Here is a 16,631-nt window from a genome sequence, read left to right as displayed (position 1 = left end):
AGAGCTTGACAAGTATACAGGTGCAGATTTGGCATTCGTGTGTTTTTTTAGCAGATTTTTTTTTGGGTCATTCCTATACTTTTTAAAAAATTAAAATATAATTCACGTACCACAAAACTTACTGTTTTAAAAGTCTGAGTTCAGTGGTTTCTAGTGTATTCACAAAGTTGCACAACCATCTACTATCTACTTCCAAAAAAGTTTCATCACCTAGAAAGAAACCCTGTACCTCTAGCAGCTACTCCCATGTTCCCCTTGGGTTGCCTGTAGGTAACCACTAATCTGTCTTCCATCTCTATCAATTTGCCTATTCCTGACATTTAATTTAGACAGAATAATATTAATATGTGGCCTTTTTATGTGGCTTCTTTCACTTTGTGTAATGTTTTCAAGGTTCATCAATGTTGTGACATGTATCCATGCATCATTCCTTTTTATGGCTGAACGATTATAGCTGTGCAGATAGGCCACATTTTGTATATCCATTTATCAGTTGATGGGCATTTGGATTGTCTTTACTTTTTGACTATTATGAGTCATGTTTCTATGAACACTCTTGTATAAGTTCTTGTGTGGACATAAGTTTCCATTTCTCTTGGGTCTCTCCCATGGAGTGGAATTGCCGGGTCATATGGTAACTAGGTTTCACATTTTGGGGACTGCCAAATTGTTTTGCACAGCAGCTGCGCCATTTTATATTCCCACCAGCAATATATGACGACTTCAATTTCTCCATACCCTCATTAACACTTGTAAGTCTCTTTTTTTATTATAGTCATCCAAGTGGGTGTGAAGTGGTATCTTGTGGTTTTGATTTGCATTAAAAAAAATTTTTTTTTAATGTTTATTCATTTCCTGAGAGAGAGAGAGGGAGAGGGACAGAGTGCGAGCAGGGGAGGGACAGAGAGAGAGGGAGACACAGAATGTGAAGCAGGTTCCAGGCTCTGAGCTGTCAGCACAGAGCCTGATGCGGGGCTTGAACTCAGGAACCGTGAGGTCATGACCTGAGCCGAAGTTGGACGCTTAACCGACTAAGCTACCCAGGTGCCCCTGATTTGCATTTCTTTAATGACATATGATGTTGAACATCTTTTCATGTGTTTATTAGTCATTTTCATATCTTCTTTTGAGAAATATCTATTTAGATCTTTTGCCTGTTTTTAAAGTTGGGTTGTCTTTTTATTGTTGAGTTATAAGGGCTCTTTATATAGGTCTTGGATACTAGACACTTATCAGATATATAATTTACAAACATTTTTTCCTATTCTGTGGCTTGTCTTTTCGTTTTCTTGATGGTATCCTTTCAACCACCAAAGTTTGAATTTTGCAGCTAAAAGAGAATGAACGGATCTTAATCTAACTCACCTTTTTCATTTTTTAAAAGTGTTCATATTTTTTTTACAGTTTCTTTTTTTACAGTTTATTTATTTTGAGAGAGGGAGGGAGGGAGAGAGGAGACAGGGAGAGAGAGGAGAGGATGAGTGCGAGTTGGGGAGGGGCAGAGAGAGGAGAGAGAGAAACCCAAGCAGACTCAGTGCTGTCAGCACAGAGCCCAACGTGGGGCTCCAACTCATAAAATGTGAGATCATGACCTGAGCCGAAATCAAAGTCAGATGCTTATCTGACTGAGCCAGCCAGGCCCCCTGATTCACCTTTTTCATTTTACTGATAAGGACACTAAAGTCCAATGAGTTGAATTAATCTCTTCAGTGGCAGAGTTAGGAACACCTGCTTTATGTAATTGTGCTGTAAATTGCATCAAATAAGGTACCAGGTAACCAGAGATAAAAACAAATTCATCACAAATGAATCCATTAGAAAACAATGTAAAATATCTGATAGTCACATGCGATGCAGTGTGGTATGGACTATAAAAGCAAAAGGAGCTCAGAAAAACAACTGGAGAGATGATGGAGTACAGTCACCTAGCAAGAAGTAGACGGAGGGTAGTAACTGACAAAACTATGAGGGGAAAGGACTATGGGATTGAAATACAGGAGTCAAAGTACTAAATTCCTTCACACCAGGCCTCACACTCACCTGTAGCATCGTGTTCAGTTTTCATCAACTTGTGTAGTGGCGCGAGTCCTTTTGCTTATAGGATTAAGATTAAAGACAAGATTAAAAATCAAAATTATTTACATTTCTGATGTTTTGAAAAGTAGCGTAGTAGGCTATTATAATTTTCTTCTAATTTTTCCTTCGATGAGTGGGGAAGTGAAGAAAATGTCAGTTACAGGTGATACATCTCTTGTATTTCTCAAAAGGTTTGATTCAAATTCTAGTTAGTTAATAGGGGCGCCTGGGTGGCTCAGTCGGTCGAGTGTCCGACTTCGGCTCAGGTCATGATCTTGCAATTTGTGAGTTCGAACCCTGCGTTGGGCTCTGTGCTGACAGCTCGGAGCTCGGAGACTGCACCCTATTTCAGATTCTGCGTCTCCTTCTCTCTCTGCCCCTCCCCCACTTGTGCTCTGTCTCTATCAAAAATAAATAAAATAAAAAAAATGTTTTTTAAATTCCAGTTAGTTAACATACAGAGTTCTATTAGATTCAGGTGTACAATATGGTGAGACTCCACACCTCCACACATCACCCGGTGCTGATCACAAGTGCACCCCTTCATCCCCAGTTGGTGATACACCTCTTGGTTCATACTGCCTCTTTTGGTGCCTCAATGGATCAAACTCCAGAAAATTTTTTTCGAAAAGCATTATAGAGTTAGCATTGAAGGCAAGACTGTTCATTCATCATCTTTCAGGGTGAAAAGAAGTGAACGGGTTTTGCAAATTTGTTGACTCGAGGGGGATGGCCTGCTCCCTGTTTCATTTTCATTCTTGCTTTGGTTCTGAACTGTTCACCAAGTATATACCTTTTAATGGCATGGATATTTCTTTCTAGTGAATTCTCCTGTGAACTGCATGCACAAAATATTTGTTATAATATTAACTACAAAATCTCCTCCCCTTGCCCTACCCCAACCTCTGGCCAGAACGACAACCGAACAAGTACTTTAAGAGTACTGATTCAATTCTCCCCTCCCCACCCCACAATGTCGGGTTTCTATACACAAGGAGCTTAAATCAGGAGAAAAGTGCTGGATATAATGGCTCAATTCTCCAAGTTTGGTCTAGTTTGGCCAGATAAAGCCAATAATGCACTATTTTAATACCAGGAAAGGTCAGTTGCAGGTTATGGGAACATGAAAAAGGTTTTGGTAGCACATTTTTAGGCTGTGAAGGCTATACAGGGTAATTTATCCTGGAGAAGGCAGTACCCATCAAGTAGATGTATTTTCTTTATGAGAAGGGAGAGATTAATACTGACACAAGACACAGATGTGGGATTAAAAAACCCTACCAAACATCTTTATTCCTTCCCTTCCCCCTCATCCTTCTCCCCTCTATTGCTTGCTTCTTTTCCCTGCCTAGACATCAGTTTGGTAGAGGCATCCGGTTCCATTGTGGGAGGCTGCATGTGGTGCCATTCTGGTTGGGAATGTGACGTGGAAGATTGGTTTCTGTCAAGAGGCAGACTTTATTTGTACACAGCAGGTTTTTTTCCTGAATGTGTATTAGAGGTTTTCTATAGCCCTAATAAGTAGGGTTTTAGAAATTCTCATTCAGAACCCTACAACCCAAACAGCATCGCAGGCCAGAGTAGAATTTTGAATGTTCACCATCAAACGATGTAAGTATTAGCAGGTCTTGAAGTTGTTCATATAGAAGGGTCATTTTCATGTTGTTTTGCTTAGTAACTGAAATTTGCTTTTATTCCTGAGAAAATTAGAAATGGCGAAATGGGAACTGGAGAGAAAAGATACTTACGTGTAAAAAGTGCCATTATCTAAACAACGAGTGTATCTAGTCATCAGAAATTTGTAAGTAAAAACTTTAATCATAAGTAGTATGTATTTGAATATACAGAAATGTCAATACAATGTTCAGAAATAAAATCTGTTCCCTTAATACCGACATCTATAAAGGAAACTTAAGAAGTGGATATGGAAAACAGTATGGAGGTTCCTCAAAAAATTAAAAGTAGAACTACCCTATGGCCCAGCAATTACACTACTAGGTATTTACCCAAAGGAGACAAAAATACTGATTTGAAGGGGCACATGAACCCCAATATTTATAGCAGCATTATCTATAATAGCCAAATTATGGAAAGAACCCAAACGTCTATTGACTGATGAATGGATAAAGAAGATGTGAGATATATATATACATGTATATATATATATATATATATATATGTATATATGTATATACATGTATATACATATATACATGTATGTATATACATATATATACATGTATACATATATATGTATGTGTATATATGTATATATATATAACAGAATATTAGCCATCAAAAAGAATGAAATCCTGGCATTTGCAAATGATGTGGAAGGAGCTAGAGTGCATTAGGCTAAGCGAAATAAGTCAGTCAGAAAAAGACAAATATCATATGATATCACTCATATGTGGAATTTAAGAAACACAACAGATGAACATAGGGGAAGGGAAGGACAAATAAGATAAAAACAGAGAGGGAGGAAAACCATAAAAGACTCTTAAACACAGAGAACAAACTGAGGGTTGCTGGAGGGGTGGGGGATGGGCTAAATTGGTGATGGGCATTAAGGAGGGCACTTGTGATGAGCACTGGGTGTTATATGTAAGTGATGAATCGCTGAATTTTATTCCTGGAATCATTATTACAACTATATGTTAACTAACTAGAATTTAAATAAAAAGTTGAAAGAAAAGAGTGCACTTATCATGATGAGCATTGAGTAATGTATAGAACTGTTGAACTGCTATATTGTATACCTGAAACTAATATAACACTCTATGTTAACTACTTTGGGATTAAGATAAAAAACTTAATAATAAATAAAACAAAACTCCAAATTAAAAAAAAAGAAGTGGACATTGAGTAGTAACAATTGGGGAATTTGTGGAATAGACACTACTGTCGGAAATTTCTAAAATGAGGAAACGTACTTTTAATGTCTACATTTTCTTTAAAGCACTGTGGACTTCACAGAATAAAATATATTTTGGAATGGGCTTACATAGTGAAGAAAGCAGTGGGACAGCAGGATGGGCATGTGAAACATTTATGTGTGATAGAGACTAGAAGGAAAGAAAAAAAAGGCAACACTACTAGGAAAACAAGTGGAAGCAGGAATGAAAGAAACGTAATCTCTTATAGAGACAGGGAAAAGAGAAGAACAGGGAAAAAGAAGAAATGAAAGAGGAGAAAGAAGAAGAATGGAACAGTAAGCAGGGGGGACTGGGAAGCTGTGCTTTCTTAGCTTTGCGAAAGGCTGATTTGCAGAACTCCCTCGTGTGCCCTGGGGTTTTACATAGTTTTACATAACTACTTCTTCAGAGTGGCCCAGATTGGGAGGGGTATTATGAGAATGACCTCAATACAGCTGCTAGGGTTAGTGAATCTTCAATTATCAAGAAAGCAGGAGACTAGAACCTTTATTAGTCAATCAAGAAGCATTTATTGAGCACATACTATACTCAAAAACCAGGCTTGCTAAAAGCAGGAACTTTGTCCCTTTTCATTGCTGAATTTCTTTCTTTTTTTACAGTGCTTGGGGACTGAATAAATGCTTATTGATGAACACTGATCTTATTATACATGATCTAGAGGATTGCTTCTGTATCTCTAAATTCAGCATCGGGATTTTAAATGCTGGGATTAAAAACCACCGGACAGACATTTTTGAAAGTTTTCTGGCATCAGCGACAGAAACAGCAATATATGGGATAGAATGGGACCTATTCAGAGGATTTTTTTTCTTTTATAAATAGTAAAATACAACAGGACTCGTTTGGAAATGTTAAGTGTGGGTGTCTAGAATTCAAATTTATCTTCTCTTATTAAGATTCATTTTGTAGATACTTACATAAAATACCTTAAATTATTCTTAAATTCTTTTTGAAACACAATCAGGCTTTCAAAGACATCAATTTTTACAAAATCGTTCTCGTTGAAGAATGCTGGCGCAGAGAGCAAATCAAAATTATTGAAGAAGTACAGATTGAGGTTGTGTGTCGGGGCAAGGGGACCGAAGACAAGTTTTACCTTTCCTCTCCTGGAAAGTTTCATAGCATCGTTTTCAAACTTACCACTTACTATTTTCTAAGTAAGTACAGACTGTGGCATTTAGCATTGGAAAACTTATTTTAGAAATAAATATGCTGGGGTGCCTGGGTGGCTCAGTCGGTTACGTGTCTGACTCTTGGTTTTGGCTCAGGTCATGATCTCATGGTTTCATGAGTTCAAGCCACACGTCTTGGATTTTGGGCTGGCAGCGCGGAACCTGCTTGAGAGTCTCTCTCTTCCCCTCTCTCTCTGCCCCTCCCCCACTTGCACTGTTTCTGTCTCTCTCAAAATAAACAAACAAAAAAATTAATATGCTAAGAGACCTGCAAACAAAATGTACTAAGGTTATATGCTTAATTTCACAGGCATCTAAAAATGAATTTTAGGTCATTAGACATACCAATCAGTAGGTAAGATTTTTTGAAAATTTTTATTTATTTATTTTTGAGAGAGAGAGCATGAGCGAATGGGGGAGGGTCAGAGAGAGAGAGAGAGAGAGAGAGAGAGAGAGAAAGAGTAAGAATCTCAAGCAGGCTCCATGCTGTCAGTGCAGAGCCTGACTCAGGGCTTGAACCCACAAACTGTGAGATCATGATCAATAGGTAAAATTTTAATATTAATAAGAAAATGGAAAAATACTTTGAAAGTATGACTTTAAAGCTAAATGCACAAAAATTGTGTGTATAAGGAAATAAAATTGGGGGTGAGAAAAATTATAGATTATCATTGGGTGATACAATTAAGAATTATTAACATTTCCCTTTTTCATTCTTTCATTTTTTCATTATAGAAACTTTCGATAATGAAAAACAGAACTTTTCTATAATGAATATGTATTACTTTTATAACCAAAGAAACACATGTAAAAACAGATGCATAGCACCAGATTATCCCTTTTTATAAATTGAATCATAAATTTCCACTCACGTTTAAACTTCTTCAGGCCCGCCATTATTGAAGGCACTCTAACCTTCCCATTTCCTGTAAAACATTTGAATCGGATACAGAGAAAGTCACATAAAAAACTCATAAAAACTGATAAAAGTTGTGAAGTGATTAAAATGACATGGTAGCCTGGAACTTTGTCCGTGAGTTAGAAGGACTAGAGAGACTGGTTTGCTTGGGACTTGGATTCATTTTTCCCTCCGGTGAGGACGGAGCAAAGGAAAACTCTTCAGTGACACAAAACTCTCTACGTCTTCAACACAGCTCCTCTCTCCTGTCTTTCAAGGTCTGACACTCCAAAGGTGACAGGCGGAAAAGGGCTATTACAAAAAGAACCAGGGCTCAACTCTGGCAGCATCTTTTCCAGACTCAGATCTATGTTATCTTAGAAACAAAGATATGAAGAGAATACGTTGGCCAAGTGCTCAGAGTTGGAATAGGGAGAGAAGGAGCTGCTGTGTGTTTTCTTCTAACAAGTACTTCTTGAGAATGAATACATGTGAGGTGTGTATTTGTCCTCTTACGGATACAGAGTGTGCTTCTCTGGCTAGAACCATCTTCCCGTACTTGTTCAGCTTAGGGTCTTCTCCAGGAAACCCCAGCCTTGGCTAAATCCTCCCTTAGCACCTTCTGCATACACATAGCACCTTTTTTAGGTGATGAAAATGTTCTAGAATGACTGTGGTGATAGCTGCCCCTATCTGTGAATACTAAAAACCGTCGAATTATATACTTTAATGGATAAATTGTTTGGTATGTGAAGTATATTTCAATAAGGCTGTTAAAAATGTTGCTTTGAAAAAAAGGAATAGGGGCACTAGGGTGGCTCAGTTGGTTAAGTACCTCTTTTTTTTTTTTTAACATTTTTATTTATTTTTGAGAGACAGAGTGCAAGTGGGGGAGGCACAGAGAGAGAATGAGACACAGAATCTGAAGTAGGCTCCAGGCTCTGAGCTGTCAGCACAGAGCCCGATGCGGGGCTCGAACTCATGAACCATGAGATCATGACCTGAGCCAAAGTTGGACGCTCAACTGACTGAGCCACTCAGGTGCTCTAAGTATCTGACTCTTGATTTTGGCTCCGGTCATGATCTCACAGCTTGTGAGCTGATAGCACAGAACCTACTTGGGGTTCTCTCCCTCGTTCTCTGCCCTTCCCCCGCACTCTTTATTTCTCTCTCAAAAATAAACATTAAACAAATAGAATGAGTTTTATAGCATAATATCATTTAAGGAAATTAAATACCACACACATGGAATTTTTTAAAACATTTTCTTAATGTTTTTTTTTTTGAGGCGGGGGGAAGAGAGAGGGGCAGAGACAAAGGGAGACACAGAACCTGAAGCAGGCTTCCGGCTCTGAGCTGTCAGCACAGAACCTGACTCAGGTCTCGAACTCATGGACTGTGAGATCATGACCCAAGCCCAAGTGGGACGTTTAACCTTAACCCACTGAGCCACCCAGGCACCCCCCACACACATTGAATTTTTAAAAGGATACATACCTATCTAAAATAAACATGAGGAAGGTAGATTGAAGAATATGTATTAGATATAATACAGAATTTACCTCCTGAAACAAATATTACACTATATGTTAACTAACTAGAATTTAAGTAAGAATTTGACAAAGAAAAAGAATAAAGTTTGCAAGTACCAAAAAAATAAAGATAAAAAAGAGAATGTACCTATGATGGAGGGAAGAAGCTAGGAATGGAAATAGGAGGTAAAGGGGAAAATAATAAAATGAAACACAAAGAGTCTTTGCATGGGCCAATGATGATAGTGAGCCATACTGAGGAGTTTGATTAGCTCACTGTGTGCATCTGATGTTTACGAAAAAGTCCACTCTTCAAAAAAAGTTTAAGATGCTGGTGGAAAAGGAAGAAATATTTAACAGGCGGCTGGAAACACAGCGGTGACAAAGAATAATTTAGGGAACAAAGGTTTTCAAACATTTTGGTCTCAGGGCATCTTTAAATTCTTAAAAATTTTTGATAACCTCCCAGAGGTTTATGTGGGTTATAATTATCATTAGATATTAAAACTGAGAAATTTTAAAAAAATGAGAAAACATTTTTTTAAATGTTTATTTTTGAGAGAGTAGGAGCAGGGAAGGGCAGAGAGGGAGACAGATACTGAAGCAGGCTCCAGGTTCTGAGCTGTCAGCATATGAGATCATGACCTGAGCCAAAGTTGGATGCTTAACCAACTGAGCCACTCAGCGGCCCCTAAAAACTATTTTAAAATAGCAATAAATCCAGTACATGTTAACATACTTTTATCCTAGCCACTAGACCACCAGGGAACCTGTTAACATACTTTTAAATGAAAAGTATGTATCAGTTAAAAATGAAAAATTAAAGTATTAACATTTAGTGGGAAAGGAAATGTTATTGACTGAATGTTTATGTCCCCCCATAAGCCCCCTAATTCATATATTAAAATCCTATCCCCAATGTGATGTTATTAGGGGGCTGGGTTCTGAGGAGGTGATTAGGATAGGATGAGATCATGAAGGCAGACCTTCATGAACGGGATTAGTGCCCCTCTGAGTCAGGAGAGAGCCTGCTGCTCTGAGCTCTCTGCCCTGGGAGGATACCATGAGAAATTGACAATCTGCCTCTCAGGAGAACGTTGTCGCTGGAACTCAACCATGCTGGCACTGTGATCTCAGGACCTCTGGCCCCAGAACTGAGAGAAATAAATTTCTGTTGTTCATAAGCCACCCAGTCTATGGTATTTTTGTTATAGCAGCCTGAGCTAAAATAGCATTGTTTTACATTTTTGCGAATCTCTTTAATGTCTGGCTTAATAGAAGACAGCTGGGATTCTCAGTCTGTTTCTGAATTTAGTTTGCTGAGATGTGTTTTTTTGGTTGAAGAAAATCTGGCCTCATAGACTCAGGTAGTCAGAAAAGAAATATTTTCATAGGTTTTTCAGTATATCCTGTGGATATATCACGTAGCTTATTGAAAAAGCTATTGTATACTTGTGAGTGAATGAGAGTAATGAAGGCAAATAATGTTTTAGAGTTATTTTAAAGTTTCTGGGGTGCCTGGGTGGCTCAGTCAGTTAAGCATCCAACTTCGGCTCAGGTCATGATCCTACGGGTTCATGGGTTCAAGCCCCGCCTTGGGCTCTGTGCTGACAGCTCAGAGCCTGGAACCTGCTTCACATTCTGTGTCTCCCTCTCTCTCTGCCCCTTCCCTGCTTGCGCGTGCTCTCTCTCTCTCAAACCTAAATAAACATTAAAAAAAAAAAAAAAAGTGTCAGATCATTTCTAAAAAAAAAAAAAAAAAGTTTCAAACTCGTGGACCTCCCAAGAGAGAGGGGTCCCTGGACTGTCATTTGAGAGCTGCTGTCATAGAGAGTTGGTAACTAAAGCAATGATCAGGGAGCCATATAATCAAAGGGTGGAAGGAACTAAAACTAAGAAGACAGAAATAAACCCTCGGTTGTTCCCACGTTGGGAACCTTGAATAAGTGAAGCTGGCAAGGGAGTCATTAGTGATTTCGGATTCTGGGGGCTATTTTGGTAGAGTCACGGCTATGTGAGCGAGGAAGCCAATTGCAAGGATTCAAAGAATGTGAACCTAGGAAGAAGAAGTGGCTTCCTATAGACAATTAAAAAGAGGGTTGAGAAAGGAATGAGGGGTGGATGGTCATAATTATCAGGCAGAAGAGCCAGGGGAAGGTTGGTCTTTAAAAGGGATGGGAGTGGGGCGCCTGGGTGGCGCAGTCGGTTGAGCGTCCGACTTCAGCCAGGTCACGATCTCGCGGTCCGTGAGTTCGAGCCCCGCGTCAGGCTCTGGGCTGATGGCTCGGAGCCTGGAGCCTGTTTCCGATTCTGTGTCTCCCTCTCTCTCTGCCCCTCCCCCGTTCATGCTCTGCCTCTCTCTGTCCCCAAAAATAAATAAAAAACGTTGAAAAAAAAAATTTAAAAGGGATGGGAGAAAAATAAAGAAAAAATAAAAGGAGTGGGGGAGGGGTGCCTGGGTGGCTCAGCTGGTTAAGCGTCCAACTCGTGATCTTGGCTCAGGTCCTGATCTCACAGTTGTGGGCCTGAACCCTGAGTTGGATAAAAGGAGTGGGGGAGGGGTGCCTGGGTGGCTCAGCTGGTTAAGCGTCCAACTCGTGATCTTGGCTCAGGTCCTGATCTCACAGTTGTGGGCCTGAACCCTGAGTTGGGCTCTGTGAGCTGAGAGTGTGGAGCCTGCTTGGGATTCTTTCTCTCCCCCTGTCTCTGCCCCTCCCGTGATCTCTGTCTGTCTGTCTCTCTCTCAAAATAAATAAACTTAAAAAAAAAAAAAAGACAAGGATCATTTCTGAGGATCTTACATATAGGATAACAAAGACACACTTCTGGGAAGATGAGAATTTTTCTCACCTTTAACTGTCAAATGAGGCATCAGCTCCTTCATATCGTCTTCTGTGAGCTCGATCCCCTCACTGGCTAGAAAGGTGTCCACGTCCTGGATATCCATCACCTCTCCTTAGAAAAATTAAGAAATAAATTATGTAAATATTATAGAACTATCTATGAAGGATGAAAAATGCTATCTTATATATACTATACTTATATATACTTATATATACTTACTTATATATACTTATATATACTATTACCCACGAGTGCCCAGAATTAACAGGAGGGTCAGAAAAAAGTTCTGTGTCTTTAATTCTAGCGGCTACAAAAAGGAAAGTACACTATGGGTCAGGAATCGACTGGTGAGTTATTGCAAAATCCATAGCAAATTAAGCCACATATAAGGATTTGGCTTTATTTTTACCCTTTCTCCTACCCTGCTTGAAAATTCAGTGTGTTTCTATAGACCAGTCTTAAAAATTTTATTTTCATTTGAAAACATTTGCTTGTAGCTTGCTTCTGTGATCACTATGCATTCCAAGAATTTTATTCATCTCAACACAGAAGTACTTTTTCCTCATTCACTGTAAAAAGAATGCAGCAACATTAAAGATTAATATAAAAGGGGAAAAAATAGAAATCTGCTACCCTACCACAAAATGATTTGTAGTTTTTCATATTCCATTTCTGGACTCTGACAATAAGGCTGTACTTTTACTATGTGGAAATCTAATATCCACACCGTCCTGTATTCTGCTTTTCCAACCTAATATTATGTCGTTAACATATTTCCAAGTTACCACGTAATCTTTAGTTAATTTCAACACATGATATCTCAGTGGCCTAATAGGCCAGGGTATATGTAGTCATTCCTCTACTGTTAGATATTTAGGCTGTTTCAAATTTCTCTGAAGGTCTTTGGGTAGAGACTTTTTTCTTTTATTCAGCTATATTATTGCCAGAGGATAAATTTCTGGGAGTGGGGTTCATGGAGAAAAGGAATGTTTCTTTGGCTCTTGATCTTTGGTGAAGAACTCTTTGGGGGAAAACTGAGAATATGATGGGAATTTATATGTTAACACATATTAACTACTGTTCGCCCAAGTTCAGAAGCATCCATAAAAGTACACATATGAAAGAACTGAAACATATGTGAAGGGGAAATATTATTCTCTACCAATTATAAAATATGAAGATGTTATTTACAATATCCTTTTATCACAGCTTGGAACTTACCCTTTATGCAACTGACAGCATTCATCAAATCATTCAGACCAACTGTTCTATCATCTGTAAGGCAAGGGCAATAAACTTCAGAATAAGACAAGCTGGCATAACTGAGACCCACAAAATTTATGATACCTAAGTTCGGAAACTGTGAAGACCATGAAAATTCAGTAATTTTTTCCCCAAATTTTCCTTAGAATTTTGTGGACTTAACTTCAGAGATAACAGTGTTATCTTAGAAATGAAGAAAGCTAGGGGCGCCTGGGTGGCTCAGCCGGTTAAGCGTCCGACTTCTCAGGTCATGATCTCGAGGTTCGTGAGTTCGAGCCCCGCATCGGGCTCTGTGCTGATGGCTCAGAGCCTGGAGCCTGTTTCGGATTCTGTGTCTCCCTCTCTCTCTGACCCTCCCCCGTTCATGCTCTGTCTCTCTCTGTCTCAAAAAATAAATAAACGTTAAAAAAAATTAAAAAAAAAAAAAAGAAATGAAGAAAGCTTTCAATCTGTAATGAATCATTCTTATATCTTCCTTTTTCTTTGCTTTAGAGGCCACCAGAGTAAGATTAAACTAAGAAGTGATTGGTTACAGGTAAGTATAGGGAAAAAGGACAAATGAACCTGACCCTGAGTATTTTTTTTTTAATTTAGTCAGTTAATCAACAGATATTTAAGGGGGTGGCTTTTATATGCCAGCCACTTTGCTAGGCTTTGGGGATACGAAAGTAAACCAGCTGGCAGGGTTCTCGCTGTCAAGGAGTGCACGTACAATCTCACAGAGGGAAGCAGGCAATTAGCATATAAACAAATAAACAAAAAGGATCATTTTAAGTACTATTAAAATGTCATTGAAATAAAACAGGGTTATATAATAAAGAGCAATGGTAAGATTGCTTTAGATGGGGAAGTCAGGGGTGGCGTCTCTGAGGACTATTTGGGTTGAAGCCTGAATGACAAGAAGGAATGTTCCAAGTTGAAAGACAGTACGAGGGACAGCCCTAAGAATGGGATGAATTTGATGTGACTGAGAGGCAGAGAAAAGGCTGGTGTGCATGGGCCAAATCATGCAGGGAATTGTAGGCCCCCATGATAAAGGTGGGGTTTTATTCTGGTTGTAATGGAAGGTCATTGGAAGCCTCGAAGAAGGGGGAGTAATTTAACTGGATTTTAGCTTTGAAAAGATCATTCTGGCTGATGTGCACAGGATGGGGAAACTGGAAGAATGGGGACTAGACAGGAGACTGTTTCAGTGGTCCAGGAAAGAGATCCTGGTGGCTTGGGCTATGGTTGCAGCAGTGGAGGCAGTGATAAGTGGATGAGTTCTGGACATATTTTGCAGGTGGAGCCTAGATTTAAATGTGTGATGTAAGGGAAAGGAGAAATTAAGGAAGAAAACTATTTGTCCCCTTCCCCAACCCTCCTTCCCCTCTTTCTCCATCAACAGGGTAGATGGGATGACATTACTGACATGGGACTAAATGTCATTACTAAATGTCATTACTAGAAAGCCTCAAAGCTTTTTAGGGGGAATTAATCAATATTTTATTAAATTTATGATGCCTTTTGGACATCAAAGTGGAGGTCTCAAATAGCTAGTTTGAGATACCATTCCTGACTTAGGATGGTTGAGCTGGAGAAATAAATTTGCTTTTATCAGCTTTAAGAAGTCATCTGACCCAATGAGACTGGATGCAATCCCCTAGGAAGAAGGTGCAGATAAAAACAACCAACCAACCAAATACACAAACAGCCAAGGTTCTACCTCTGGACGCTTCATTATTTAGAGACCTTGCAGGGGAAAAAGAGTCAGAAACTGAAAAGGAAACGGAAAAGAAGCTCCCAGTAAGGAAAGAAAAAAATTAGGTGAGTATGGGGCTTCAAAAGTCTGTAGAAAAAAATGTTTTAATAAAGATGGGTTAGTCACTATGTCAAATGCTGCCGAGATAGCAAGTGAAATAACAGAGACGTGACCATGAACCTTGGCAAGAGAGAGAGGTCACTGATGATTGAGAGCTGGTTTGGTTCCATGGCAGGGAACGAGTGCTCAAGAGTGAATGGGGGTGAGGAACAAGAGACAAAGAGTCGCCACAAATGTTAGGGATTTTTTTGAGGTATAGTTGACACACAACATTATATTAGTTTCAGGTGTACAACAGAATGATCCGACAAGTTTATACATTATGCTATGCTCAATGTAGCTATGATCAGTCACCAGACAACACTAAGTAATGACAACTTTTTGAGAGGTTCTGCTTGTGAAGAGGAACTAAGGGATAGAATGGTCACTGGCAGGGGACAAGGGGAATTGAAAAGCATTATCAGCATGTCAATGGAATACATAGAGAGACACTGTAGAGAGGGAGAAATTAATGGTGCAGGAGAGAAAGAGGGAAAATTGTAGGAGTTGAGTCCTTGAGAAGGCAAGTGGAGATGAGATCCAGGCCACAAGTGGAAGGGCCAGCCCACAATGGGAGCCGAGATTCCACGTGGCTGGTGAGCGGCTGGGGTTGGAATTCTGTACTCTGTCCTGCTACAGCGCATGTTCAACAGCATTAGTCATCATATTCAGTTGGTGAATGGGGTAATGTCACAGCAATGTGGATGGTATGTTGGTTCACACGGATTTTTTTCCTAAGTGAAAGAATTGGAATTATGAACTTCAGTAGGAAAAGAAAAAATTCTAGGTTGGCTATGGCAGGGGTTTTTCAGCCCTATTTTCATAAAATAATTAATATAGGAAGAGATATTTGTGATATAGGAAGGGGAATAAGGTTCAGTGGCTCAGAAATCTACTTCCATCTACGTTATTTCAGAACTGCAAGCCAGCTTTTCAACTCTTTCTTTGTGGGTGTGGGTGTGTATTTTTTAATAGTCTCCAGCCACTCAGCTATTTACCTGGGCTGTCTACTCTTCCTCACACAGTATCACTTACTGCTTTTCTTAGTTTTCTGGTTACATATTTGGACTGGGCTTCTCCAATTTTCCCTATGAGCTCAGTTACTTTAGTGGGCAATTAAAAATTTTTTTTAATGTTTATTTATTTTTGAGAGAGAGTGAGTGAGTGGGGTAAGGGCAGAGAGAGATGAGACACAGAATCTGAAGAAGGCTCCAGGCTCTGAGTTGCCAGCACAGAGCCTGATGTGGGGCTTGAACTCATGGACTGGGAGATCATGACCTGAACTGTAGTTGGAGGCGCATAAGCAACTGAGCCATCCAGGTGCCCCTAGTGGGCAATTTAAATTTTACAGAACGGGAGGTTTTTCAGGCATTCCTCCATTGTGTTATGGCAGAAATGTATGCATGGTAAGTAAACTGGAAGGATAATCATCAGAGAGTGGGTACGTGAAATAGAGTTTTTGGGGATGATGAAGTATAAGGTGAGGGCAAGGTATAGGTCATCACCATGTGAGTAGCAGTTAAGGGGACAGGAGTGAAAGATGATTGAAATTAAGGAAGTCAAGGAACAGGAGGTCAGGGTGTTTAGATGGGTGACTTATATCAGGAGTTAAATAATATTTAATCAAGATTTCTTAACCTGGGGCCTATGTACCCTCAAATGATAGAATTCAGGGAGTCCTTGAACTTGAATGGGAAAAAAATACAGTGGACCCTTGAACAACATGGGTTTGAACTGCACTTATATATAGACTCTTTTGATAAATACAGTACTGTAAATATATTTTTTTCTTTCTTATGATTTTTTTTTTAATTAAGTAGGCTCCACAGCCAACGTGGGGCATGAACTCATGACCCTGAGATCAAGAGTTGCATGTTCTACTGACTCAGCCAGCCAGGCACCCCAATCTTATGATTTTCTTAATAACATTTTCTTTTCTCTAGCTTATTTTATTGTAAGAATATGGCATATAATACATATAACATGTAAAATATTTGTTAATTGACTTATGTTATTGGTAAGGTTTCCAGTCAACAGTAGGCTATTAGTAGTTACATTCTGACTGCACAG

The 16,631-nt window shown here is 39.2% G+C and overlaps 1 protein-coding gene across 4 annotated transcripts in view; it reads right to left on the bottom strand.

Annotated features, from left to right (window-relative positions):
- EFCAB3 (EF-hand calcium binding domain 3) overlaps positions 1-16,631 on the bottom strand; it is a 65,135-nt gene that overhangs the window by 39,945 nt on the left and 8,559 nt on the right. For 3 of the 4 annotated variants that reach the window (XM_042916532.1, XM_042916535.1, XM_042916534.1), the window contains 4 exons: positions 12,680-12,733; positions 11,465-11,569; positions 7,057-7,110; positions 2,041-2,094 (listed from right to left, as the gene is read on the bottom strand). In XM_042916532.1, the coding sequence (XP_042772466.1) occupies positions 2,041-2,094; positions 7,057-7,110; positions 11,465-11,569; positions 12,680-12,733 (267 nt within the window). The remainder of the gene's footprint in view (positions 1-2,040; positions 2,095-7,056; positions 7,111-11,464; positions 11,570-12,679; positions 12,734-16,631) is intronic. The other variant, XM_042916533.1, reaches the window with a different exon arrangement.

Source organism: Panthera leo, chromosome E1, assembly GCF_018350215.1.
Source record: "Panthera leo isolate Ple1 chromosome E1, P.leo_Ple1_pat1.1, whole genome shotgun sequence".
NCBI classification, from domain to species: domain Eukaryota; kingdom Metazoa; phylum Chordata; class Mammalia; order Carnivora; family Felidae; genus Panthera; species Panthera leo.
This window is presented reverse-complemented; position numbering and strand designations above follow the sequence as displayed.